This window comes from Miniopterus schreibersii, assembly GCF_964146895.1.
Source record: "Miniopterus schreibersii genome assembly, chromosome: 12".
NCBI lineage: Eukaryota > Metazoa > Chordata > Mammalia > Chiroptera > Miniopteridae > Miniopterus > Miniopterus schreibersii.
In genome coordinates, this window is record NC_138112.1 from 46,900,007 (window position 1) to 46,913,026 (window position 13,020).

The 13,020-nt window shown below is 34.7% G+C and overlaps 1 protein-coding gene across 3 annotated transcripts in view; it reads right to left on the reverse strand.

The window, feature by feature from the left end:
- Positions 1-13,020, reverse strand: part of PIK3C2A (phosphatidylinositol-4-phosphate 3-kinase catalytic subunit type 2 alpha) — a 78,106-nt gene that overhangs the window by 33,274 nt on the left and 31,812 nt on the right. For 2 of the 3 annotated variants that reach the window (XM_081153747.1, XM_081153749.1), the window contains exons 4-11: positions 11,654-11,811; positions 9,366-9,486; positions 8,362-8,473; positions 7,091-7,170; positions 6,900-6,963; positions 2,724-2,867; positions 1,175-1,217; positions 880-1,090 (exon numbers count right to left, since the gene is read on the reverse strand). In XM_081153747.1, coding sequence (XP_081009873.1) covers positions 880-1,090; positions 1,175-1,217; positions 2,724-2,867; positions 6,900-6,963; positions 7,091-7,170; positions 8,362-8,473; positions 9,366-9,486; positions 11,654-11,811 — 933 coding nt within the window. The remainder of the gene's footprint in view (positions 1-879; positions 1,091-1,174; positions 1,218-2,723; positions 2,868-6,899; positions 6,964-7,090; positions 7,171-8,361; positions 8,474-9,365; positions 9,487-11,653; positions 11,812-13,020) is intronic. The other variant, XM_081153748.1, reaches the window with a different exon arrangement.

Below are 13,020 nucleotides of genomic sequence, written 5' to 3' on the forward strand. Positions count from 1 at the left end.
ACCATTCAACTCACTATGTTATTTTTTATGTTTGTTTTTATTTTATATAAAGCTCAATTTAAGCAGAATTTATGTGTGGTATCTCTTTTCTAGGCTTTACCTTATTTCATAGCATTAAGCTATGCTATTATGAAGCTATTTAATTTTAAATATTCAATTCAGACTTTTCAGTTTATATTAGTCATTTGCTAATAAGTTGAAGTTGACAAACTTTATGGCATTGACAAAAAATCAAAAAGGAAAAACTAGCATTATAAATTATGAAAGAGCCCTAGCCTGCACACCAAAAGGTTGAAGGTTCAATTTCCTGTGAGAGCACACACCTGGGTCCTGGGTTCAATCTGCAGACAGAGAACATATGGGAGGCAACCCATCAATCTTTCTCTTCACATCAATTTTTTTTTTCTCTCCCTTCCCCTCCTTCTAAAAAAAAAAAAAATCAATGAATATGTCCTCCGGTGAGGATAAAAAAAAAATTACAGAAGAAATCTGCTCTTGCAGACTTCAAAGCCTAGCAATCTGTAAACTACTAAAAAGAAAAAGAGAAAAAAAAGGGGGAGGGATATCCCATTACACTGTTTCAAATTACCCTGGTTCTAAAGGAAAGGCAAAAGAATAGCAGTCATAAATTGATTTATTAATCAACATTTGCCCTTGTAAGTTTAAACATATTTTCCTGCCTTTTTTGCATGTAGTGAGAGTGGTATTTACTGGAATGGCTTTAAAAGTCTCTGTAATTTTTATGAAATCCACACAGGTATCTGGTGTTTCTTTTTCCATCCACATAAATACCAAGACAACAGTGGATGCTGACATTTTATGAGATTAGAATAAGTTCTAGGTAAAGCTGTACATATTTTCTTTTAAACAGTTACTTACTTTGATACCCAGTTACTTGAAATTCCATGTGCAGCAAAAATAGTAAACTGGAGCTGTTCTGTTGTGGTCCATGCTTCCTTGATGTTCCTGTTACTTTGGGCACAGTCTGCAGGACTCCTACCAGAATTTCCATGGAGTCTCAGAAGATCATAAACTGCTACAGTTAACTGGTCCATGCTTACTTGAAGAGGATTTTCAGGATTCAGTGAGCCTAGATGTAAAGAAACTGTTAACACAATTCTCTGAAAAAGCAATAATTATTGCTAAAATTTAAAAAACTTAAAGACATACATACCCCTAGTGGGACTCTTGCTAGTCTCTCCCTTTCCAGAAGTAACCTGCATACACATACAAATTAGTCAAAAAATTGCCTACAACATAACATAAAATGTTTACCTTTCACTTCAATACATTAATTAAATGCTCTATCAAAGAAATCCTTCCCAGGGGAAACCTCCCAAAAGTGTCTGCAGAATAAAACAATAAAAAAGTAAAAAAACCCACCCAAATAACAGAGGATTTTTAGTATCAAGAAAATTATAGTACAATTTTATTAACCAATGTCACTCCAATAAATTCAATAAAAAAAGAAATCATAGAGTAACTGAAAATTACTACAAAATATACAGACTCGCCCTGCCGGGCGTGGCTCAGCGGTTGAGCGTCGACCTAGGATCCAGGTGATTGGGGTTCGATTCCCAGTCATGGCACATGCCCGGTTGCGGGCTTGATCAATGACTCTCATCACTGATGCTTCTATCTCTCTCTCTCCCTCTCCTTTCCTCTCTCTGAAATCAATAAAGATATATTTAAAAAAAGAAAAAAGAAAAAATATACAGACTCAACAAAATCTGCCTCATTAAACTAAATTAAAAGTTGAAATTCCAAGTGATTTTCTAATATAGTACTTTGTTTCCCATTAGTTGCTCTACTATTAGCATGATAAGAATAGCCTTAAAGAAACTAGAACTCTATTACCATTTAGTACCTCATAACAGCTCTTATAATGATTTAAATTGAGCTCTCCTCCTACTCTTTGCTCCTTTATCCAGCAAATTAATATAATGAATAGAAACCTCAAACATTAGGACCATGGTAGTTAATTACTTCCAAGTGATTTCATATATATTTTTTAATTTTTTAAAACAAGCACATAATAAGAAAAAAGACCCAAATTTCTGTACACCATATGGATAGGCTCCCTGAGAATAAATGGATTGTACTATCTCCTATATATCTGTTGAAGGGCATACCATCAACATAACTTTAAATTTATCATGTCTTGCAATCTACTTTCTCTCATCCTTCCAGTAAGAGCTATGAACATCCCGATGAACAGGATTAATTAAATACCCATGAACTACCCTGGGAGAGCTTTTACGAACAATAACAGTATGCTATCAAGAGGGCTCCTAACCTGGTTTCTGCTGAGGCAGTCAGTCACTATCACTGAGGCATTTGGTTCTTCCCAACGAGGAGGTAGAATTCAAAACAGGGCTCCCCCTACTGGCAGTCACGGACATCCGGTCAGAGGGAGAAATGGCACCTACTACCACCCAGGCCATTCAAGACAACCAACTCATTTATGCCCGAGTTCCTGCTCTACATAAAAAAGGTGCACAGTCTGGTATCCACCTATTCAATGTCAACTCTCAAAACGCTCTCCCAAGGCAGACCATTTCCTCTCAAGAATGTCCCACCTTACCACGTAAGTCACCCAATCAACTCAAGAGTAAAGCAACATTTTGTCCAGAAGAAGCAAAAATCTGCCAGTCTTAGTGACAGATGGTCACGTAAGTACCTATCTGCATGCAATAAAATGCTAATTACTAAAAAATACTCACATCAGCACTTTTACTCCTTGGAAGATTAACTGCTCTCTTTAGCTTCTTTACTGATTCTGTAATGGCAGGAGTCTCTACACCATCTAAAGCACTACAGATTTTTCTTACCGCTCTAATTACTTGATCTACTGCTCGGTGCTGGTTCTTTAAAAATAAAAAGTAAAATAAACATAAGAATGTGGAATTTAAAGGATCAATTTCAGACATGAAGTCAGAAACTAGACATTTCAGATGTACCTAAGAAAAGATATCCTTTACTCTTTTGTGATGAAAAAGGAAAGAAACGAGACAGCATTTCAATTATATAGTTTACTTTAAAGTAGAAAAAAGCAGGCCTGGTTAATTTTCACCTTGCCTAACACAATTACTTATATGTAAATGCCATTAATTTCATAATTAGAATCAGAAATAACAACAAATTACTTACAAATTACTAAATCACAAAAAAAGAGTTTTTTTTATTCTCATTTGGGACTAATCTCCACATTAAAAACATCAACCCTTCTCTAAGTCTTGCAAAAACTGAGTATCAAAAACCAAGTTATTTAGAGGTTGGTTACATCTTAGTAACACTGGGCAATAGTTACTAGAAATGAGCCAACTTTTAAGCATCATTTGCATTTATACAACCATCATTTTTAAAGTTCTGTCCAATGAAAAAACCTCAAGCACAATCCCTATGAACTATTCAAGTACAGTTCATTTCGCCATGATTCAAAAGTATACATGTACAAATATGTAATAAAATCATTTACCTAATGAGAAGGATTTAAAAATACTTCTCTATGCTCCCATCATCATTTTAAAGTATATACCTCATTAAGAAACATTCTTATATAATGCATTAATTCATCAAACATTTATGCCAAACTTACATGCCAAGTACTGTTAGAATGGGCTGAAACTCAGTACTGTACCAACCCTTAAAAATTTAAATTTTTCCACCCTTGAAGCTTGGCTACCATAAACTGAATGTTCCCTTCACCTTCATGCTTAAATGAAACCACCTCATTTTATCGAATACCCAATTACTCTGCAGTTCTCAGGGCCTGAAGTAGTTCTGTTATCTAGCTCCCCATTTTTGCTTACTTATATTTCTGCTTACTTTTACTCCTCCACCTTCATGCAAAAGCTTTCCAGTTTTGAGGCACATGCCATCCTCCTATACTATTCTTCACCATTTTTTATGTGCCAATTATCAAATTATTGTGTTATCAGTTTCAAATCTACCCTCTTTGCTCTATTTTGTGATACTGGAGCTAGACCCTTTCTCCTTTCCCAGCTGGAACAATGTTAGGATTTGTCAATAGAGGGCACCAAAGGGGCACGCGAAGGCAATAGCAGCATGAAGGTAACTCTCATCAGGGTTCCAGACCTCCATTTTTAAATTCGGGGTGGTAGCCCAGTGGCCCTCCAAGACCAGCACCAGCCGCACCCTCATGCCATGTTCTCCCAATCTGACAGCTCTGGCAAGTTTCTTTGCCATAGGCAACTTGTGTGTTCCTGTGACAGCCATAAATTATGGGGTGGGGAAGAGGCTCTATCAGTAAGTTCTTGTTCCTTCACTATCCACTGTTTCTCAGGCTAGAGGTGATAGCTTTTTTTGCACCTGTTACTTCTGGACCCCTTCAAACAGGGCTGGCAAACATATTTTTAAGGCCAGACAGTAAATGTTTTAGGCTCTGTGGGCCATATAGTCTCTGACACAATTCAACTCTGCTATTAGGGCATAAAAACAGACATGGATAATTCCTAAATGAATGAGCATGGCTGCCTTCCAACAACTTTATTCACAAAAACATCCAACAGCCTAGATATGGCATGCCAATTATATGCCTTAGAGTCCTCTTTAACCCCCTGTAGTAATTAATTACCTTTTACTAATTAACAATTCTTTAAATTTCCCTGTACAAATAACTATTATAGTTTCTGTCCCCTGATTTGGCCCCTGAGTGATCTGTCTTGCCACTGCTGTGGTCACTTCCCCCAATGCATGCCACATTTTCGCTCTGAATATTTATCTGACTTTCTACCCTGCATTTACTAATAACCCTCAGTTACATAAATGTCTGTGTAGAAAACTCACAGTATCTTCAACCCCAAAACTGTACCCTATCAAAATTTCATCTACAATGTCATACACCCTGATCACAATCTCCTTTGGTTCCAGCCCTCACACCCACCATCTGACAGGAGGCAGCCGATCAGTGACTCTCTCATCATTGATGTTTCTGTCTCTCTCTCTCCCTCCCTCTCCCTTCCTTTCTCTGAAATCAATAAAGATATATTTTTTAAAAAAACAAACATAATGTCCAAAATTGAGTACCAGATCTTTCCCCCAACTTGCTCTTCATACAAATTTCCACATCTCACTAAAAGGCAATTCCAAAGTTCCAAATGTTCTGGCAGAAAATCTTGGGAGTCTCTCTCTCTCTCTCATGTTCCACATCCAACCTATCGGTAAATCATCCTAGCATAAACTTGAAAATAGATCACAGAATTCAATCCCTTCTCACTATTGCTACCATAATTACCCTGGTCCAAGCGAACATCATCTCTCCTAAGGCTAGCAAAACATTTTAATTTATTTGTTTCCACTCTTGCCTTCCTCCCTGGTTCTATTCCAGCTACAAATATACCAAGCACACTCCTCCCCCAGATAACCAGTAACTTCTTTCTCTCCTCCTTCAGTTTTATACTCAAATTCATCTTCTCAATGAGGCTTTCTCTGGTTACCGTATTTGAAACTGCACCATTACTCTCTCCTTTATTGTTCTCTATAGCACTTACCACCTGATAGCACATATATTTTGTTGATGTATTTTATTGTCTGTCTCCTCCAACTAGAATTAAACTAAGGGCAAGGATTAATTTCTTTTGTTCACTCCCGTATCCTTAGCACCTACAAGAGTGCCTCACAATGAGGAGACACTCAGTAAACATTTACTGAATAAATGAAGATGTGTATATGCTGGTAAGAATGTACTACTAGCTAGAAATAGGGAAGTCATCCTACACTATTTCTTCTTACATCTCATTACCTATTAAAATCTTACCAATTTTATCTCCTAAGTATTGTTAATCAGTTCCCTCCTTTTCAACCTTCACCACAGTCATTTTCTTTCACTTGGATTACTATACAAAAAAACTTCCCTAAGTAGTATTCCTAAAACCAATCTTGACAACCCTAACCCTAACTTCCCAGTACAGCCAGACTGATTTCAGAGCTCAGGACTCACCATGTCACGCACCACACCACACCCCACTTCCCACTCTCAGCTAAAAACACTTTAAATGGCTAGAGCTGGGATCAGCAAACTTTTTCTGTAAAATGGCAAATAGTAAATAGTTTAGGTTTTGCAGGACATACAGGCTCTGCCCTAACTACTGAACTCTAGTATTAAGAGCACAAATGCAACCATAGAAAATTATATAAACAAATGGGTATGGTTGTGTTCCAAAAAAAATGTTATTTACTAGAACAGAAGGTGGGCTGGATATGGTCCTCTGAAAGAGAGGGTAAAGTAAACCTCTCTACTTGTGTCCAGCTTTCCCCAACATCACCTCCCAACCTTCACTTCACACTTGGTACTCTACTACTTAAGTGCTTATACTTCTAACCCATGTATTAATACCTGGTTTTGTTCACATGCCCTTCCCAACTACCTTCTTCTAGCTAACTCATACTGTTCAAGAGGTGGCTCAGGCAACATTCCTTCTTAGAAGCATTCCTTGTACCTTACGTTGAGAGACGTGTCCTTGTTGGATCTCCCAAAGAACCTCAATGCATACCCTCTAGTTTACATTTAATGTTAAAATTTTGTTTAAATACCCCATCACTAATTCAAATCCTGGTAGATGGGGGCTAGGTCATTCATTTTCATAACTCCAATAACTAACATATAGTAAGGATTCAATAAATGCTTTTTTAAATTGAACTGAATGTTCCTCTTAGTAATAAAGCTGAAGTAATAGTAGACACGTTAACTCAGCATTATCGACAACTTTTGTTAATAAGTTGGGTCAGAAAACAAGTCATCAAACATCAAAATCAAAAATATAGTTTAAGTAGTCCTTTGTAAACATTTTATCCAATGCCAACACTAGTATTTAAAAGAGAACAGAGACAAGAATCTTGAAGTCATCATGCCAAAATGTGAATTAAGACGTACGTACTTCAATTCGAAGAGCCAGCTCCACTTGGTTGTGATAAGAATCTAAAAGTTCTTCAATAGGATGTCTGAAATAAAGAACAGTTAGTTATTGTGGCTGAAGGATGTATAAAAATTATTGCTTTACCAAAATAAATGTATTCACATCCAAAAGCAAAGTTTGAAAACCTGCAAGTAATGCTTTAGATGCCACACCTTGTTATGACTTCTTTATAAGGTTTTTCTATTTGATGCAGGTGTTTGTTTAAATCCACAGGTGTTTCATCATCTTCTGCCTTAAAAAAACATACATACACAAATGTTTACCAAAAAATCAAATCCATTCTTTGATCTTTCTATTGCCAAATTAAATATGGTTGAGTGTATGATAAAGTCTTAAAACTAAAGTGATTTTTTTAGAATTGAGGATAAAATATTATCAGAATTAAATTGACTCCAAAAAAGTGAATCAGTATTCTGAAAATTTGTTTTTTAAGTGGATAAACACAAATTCTTTTAAGTCTAGTTTCTGATAAATAGCTCCCAACGCAGCAACTACTTCTGTTCTATACAGAGAGACTAGGAAGCTAAAAATACTTTTAAAGATGGCTGACAGCCAATGAAGGTGGGGTGGGAGCCAGATGAGAAAGAGATCATTTGATTTCTGCATTTTTTCCCTAATAATAATCAAGTTTCCCTCCACCGTACCCCCAATAAATGAAGTGCTGGTCTCTCCTATCATAAGTCCTTATTATGCAAATATACTCAAGAATATCATTCCTTAAGAAACTGAAAAGAGCAATTACTAATGATTGCTAAAATGTCCTGAATTTTGTGAATGTTTCCACCCAATTGAAATAAATTCTACCGAACACAGCAGCAGAATTTAAGAAAATAAAGAAAAGAGAAAGTAGAAATGACTATATATTCCCACCCCAAATTCTACCAAATGAAGAATAATTCCCCCTAGAGATTAGAATTCATCAAGTGTATATACAGTAATAAAATGGCCTCATTTCCTGCATGCTATTTTGCTTAAACCTTCAAAGAAAGTACTGTACTTTAAAAACAAAGAATTAGTTTTCATTAGGTGAAAAATAATCTATTTTTCTCAGTTTGTTGCAAAGGTCAATATGGATTTCCCCACTCCCCAAAACCATATTTAGTATTCAAAATCTTTCCTTTTTCCTCATTTTTCCTTGACAAAACCCTAATGTTTTCATTCTTGTGTAAAACTATTACACACAAATTTTTAATCCCTACATTTTGATTTTCAAATAGGTCTCCAGCTCTGAGCGGTATGCTACCTAAACATCCAAGATTAAAAATCTCCAAGCTTCTGCTGAAAACATTCCTGTTGAGATAAAGAGTTAACCATTTCTAGTCCAACTCAGAAATCTTGGAGAATATACAAACTGCACATTGGCTCACTAGCAGAATTATTCAGATTTAACCAAGTGCAATTCAGTTATAAGGTAAATACTTACGGTTCGGGCTAGATTTTGACACATTGCGCTTAAGGTCAAAAGTTGTAGTTTAATCTCTGTGTCCCATTTTCGACAGTTTTGAATATGTTCATGACTTCCAAGGCAATGACTACTGTTAAAATATATTAATTATTCATCATTGTTATTTTCTTCAAACTAGAAATTATAGAGGTGAGAGTAAAATATAAATTGTATTTGCATCAGAAATTGAAGAAAATGGTAAAATACAGGAGATAGTTTTTTAACCAAGTGTGAGCATTTAAGTAGAGGAATTTCTACATGAGAAGAATCAAAGCAAAGAAGAAAGAAGATGAAGAAGAAAAATAGGGACAGGACATCTTTAATGGCCTCAGAGAATGAAATCTATAATATAAGTAACTAGACTAATTGCCGGATGCAATAACTACCTGTTCAGAAAGTTGTATGATTATTTCAGGTAACTAAAAAGAAAGTACAGTTGACCACTGTGTATAAACAGTACATGCTACAAAAGGAAAATATAGTCTATAATGATGTGACCCTTTGTAGAAAGAAAAAACACACACATTAAATTCACTTATCAACTAATTGCCCACCACTCTTCCCATCTGAGACTATAAGCTTTTTTTAAAATTGACTTTGGTGGGGGAAGCATAGATTTATTGTTCTGCTTATTTATGCATTCATTGGTTGACTCTTGTATGTGCCCTGACCAGGGATTGAACCCACAACCTTGGCACATTAGGCTGACACACTCTAACGAACTAGGCTACCCAGCCAGGGCTGAGATTAAGCTTTTTAAGAGAAATACCATGTCTTAATTTACTCTGAAATCCCTCCACTGTCTTAGACATGATTTCTTAGACAAAGTATATCTCGATACAAGTTTATTGATACAATAAATCAACTCAGTAGGACCCAATATATTTTTACTATTACAAATTGAATTTGAAATTTTTCTAATTTAAGCTGTTAAAAATGTAATTTCCAATGATGTTGCTCAGTAGTTAAATGAATAAACTTACTTCTGCAGCACTTCCTCTTGACCACAAACTTTCAAAACATAGCTGCCAACATCTACTTCATTCAAGTCATCATGTACCCAGCAAAGGGCTTGCATTATAATGATTTCTACAGTAGAACTCACTGTAAAAAAGTTAGTCATCATTTTCATTTTGCTTATTTAACTTTCAGTATACATTTATTTCGATTGTATTTCTTATAATGTAAGACAGCACTATTCAATAAAAATATGCAGGTCACATGTATAATTTAAAATTTCCTACTAGCCACAATGAAAAAAATAAAAATAAACAGGTGAAGCTAAGTTTAATGTTTTACTTAACCTAATATATCTAAAACACTATTTCAACATATAATCAGGATTTTAAAATTCCTGATGAGAGATCTTACATTCTCTTCAAATCCAGTGTGTATTTTATACTTATAGCACATCTCAATCTATATTAATCACATTTCAAGTGCTCAACAGTCACATGTGGCTAGTGATTACTATATTAGGCAGGGCAGATGTAAGCTAAGAAAGCTACATCCCTATTACAGACAATTCTATAAAGGGTAGTATTTTGCAATATCTAGCAAACAATGATTTAAACCATATTATAAAGAAAAGGAATCACCATTTTAAATGTTTGACATTTGCTTCGTAAATCTTCTGATAAAAAATAAAAATCTAACAAACAGAAAGTATTGTTCAATTATCATTCTGGGCAATAGCTGGATAATAAGATTACAACACATTAAAAACTCAGGTAACCTGTAAAGTAACCTATTTCTATACTTCAAGCTCCTATGTTCAATACAGAAGACACTAAATTACATTCAAACTTCATGAAAATTAATAGCTTGGCAGAAAAGGCCACAAAACCTCTATCTAAAATAGTTACATTTCTGAATAGTCAAATGTATGGGAACATTTATCATTTGAACATACAAACCATTTTGTACCATAATATGGTTACATTTCTTAACAGAGATGTACATTACAAATGTGCACATTTATGAACCAAATAGGCATTTGAAATTTTTTTAAGCAATCATATCTTGATATAGCAAGTCAAAATGTGGTACAAATTAAAGCATTTGTTATCAATGTGTAAACATTGATACTCGTGCTAATTTCAATCAAGAGACCTATTGTCTTTTTTCTTCTTCAATTTTAATATTAATTCTTATTGCATACTTAGAGTTAAATGATTTCTCACACTAAAATGTGAGATATATTTTAAAAGAATAATTCTTCCTTTAGAAACTAAAGAATGTTTATAGTTGGCTAACATTTTTGTTTCAGATTATATTTTTTCAAAGGGCTTTGAAAACTACAAAGCTACAAAGAAAGTATCCAAATATTGGACATATTCCTAGTCATAAACATTAAAGATAAAATGGCATAACTTTTAGGCCAAAGTACTATAGAAATATATGATCTTATTCTACTGTTGGAAGCCCATTAAAATAATATACATTGTGAAAAGCAATAAACTATGAAAGTAGTTTTGAAAATTATAACAAAAAATTTCCTACATCAAATTTCAAAGAAAGACTTAGAACTAAAGGAGCAATATCTTTTCCATACAGTAGCGATTTTCAATGGTGTGATGCAAGAATTTTTAAAAGATGCAATACCTGACTATTTAGTCAGGGGCACTGACCTCTTTTCCCCTAGATTGTCAAAAAAAACCAAAACAAAACACACACAACAATAGCCATCTGGTATGAATTAATCAAAATTATACCTTTTTTGGGTCAGATCAGCAAAAAATATTTTTTGGTGTGCCACAGAATTTTAGTAATTAGTTTATGTGTGCCATGAGATAAAAAAGGTTGAAAATTGCTGCCTTAGAGGAGCTTAACAAAATCACTGGAATTTCAATTCCACTGACAGCTTTGTATAAACAAGCATTCTTTTTGCCATAAAACAAAAAAAGAATTAGATTTTCTATTTAATTAGCTATCTCTTTATTGGACTTTTTACCTAATGTTTTAGGGCCTTGGCCAAGAGCCATTGATTAATAGAAGTTACTCAGCATTTTTCAGAGAAATATGTACAATAGTTAGAAAGGTAAACAGTTTTCCCATTGGTTCAAACCAGGAAAGCATCCAAACAAAATGCAAAATTTTTGAAAAGGATACCTAATGAATGTTAAGCATTTTACCATATTCACACACAACTTGTTTAAAAAAGGATGCTAATAACAGAGTTGGTTTCTTAAGAGAATGAAAATTATTAACAGTTTAAACATTTCCTCTCTAATCAGAGCAAAACAGGATGGTTGGGGAACTACAAACCTACCATCACATGTAAAAGTAACCGGTAGTTGAAATCCTTCAATTTCAATGGAGACTTTCACGCTAGCATTTTCTCCACATATGTTTCTTTGCACTGTGACTGGACTTAACAAATAGCCTGGATTTGTGCAGTGATTGGTATATGGAAAGCTGGTCTTCAATCTGTTCACAAGAAAGAAGAAATTCAATTCTTTTTTTTTAGAAATGCATTTATTTGAGCCCTGAACAAGGCTTTGCATGCTTACAGCTATTCAATTCTGTGCCTTTGTTCAATTCTAGAGAAGCTGATGAGAATTGCAATGAATGGACCCCTGTCAAAACTCCAAATACCAGCATTTGCCTTTTAAATCAAAGGAATCCAAGGAAAGAGATTAAGTACTGCCAGGATATCTTTGGTAGCATTATCAACATTAACCAAGCACACACTGGACACGTGGCATTAAAGGAGGTGCTCTGCTTCAGGTTCTTTTGCTACACAGTATCATTACACAAAATGGTACATTTTTAATGAATACTGATAATATTGGTGATGCAGCCCTAAATTATAACTGCCAGAGGAATAAAAAGTTTGCTTTTAAAAATCTTTTTTCCTAAGGTTCTTTTTCCTACACATTGTTTCTGGTTGTTAGAGAATGATTTTTTAAAAACAAACAACATAGAAAATGGGTTTCACAGTGCTGTGAGGCCTTTATTTCCTCAAAGTAATTTCTAAAACTTAGGGAATGGTAAGAATTGCCTGTAAAAGTATTCAGAGCATTCATAGATATTTAGAGGAGCAATATAGTTTAAATTTAAATATATGAACACAGTGTATGGCTCATCTCCAGACAGTACTTGTGTTATCAGAATGCAACAAAAGAGGGTATGACGCCTTCTTTAAATTTGGGCTTCTTTTAACTTTTTTCTGGAGGTTAGAAGACAAGTTCCAATCTTCCCATCTATTTTTTCACAGGGCTACAAATGGAATGAACACTGGAAATGCTGTCTATTTGCTTCTGTAGAGATAAAAATAATCAAGTCATAGGAATAGAATAAAACAGTTTGAGCTGACAGAAAGGCTCTGGAGAGGCAGCAAGTATAACCACCTCTAGAACCAGACTACCTAAGTTTAAATCCTGATTTTACAACTCCCTAGCTGTGTGACCTTCAGCAAAGTTACTGAATCTCCTTTTTGCTTCAGTGTCCTCTATAAACTGAGGGTTATACTACTACTAACCTCATAGGGCTGTTGTGAGAATTACATGAACTAACTAAGTAAAGCACTCAGAACAGGGCCTAGTACATGGTAAGCACTATAAACACCTTGTAAAATAAACCAAAGAGTGAATGAATAAATCTGGTTTCTGCACTGTGATCATGAATGCCACAAAG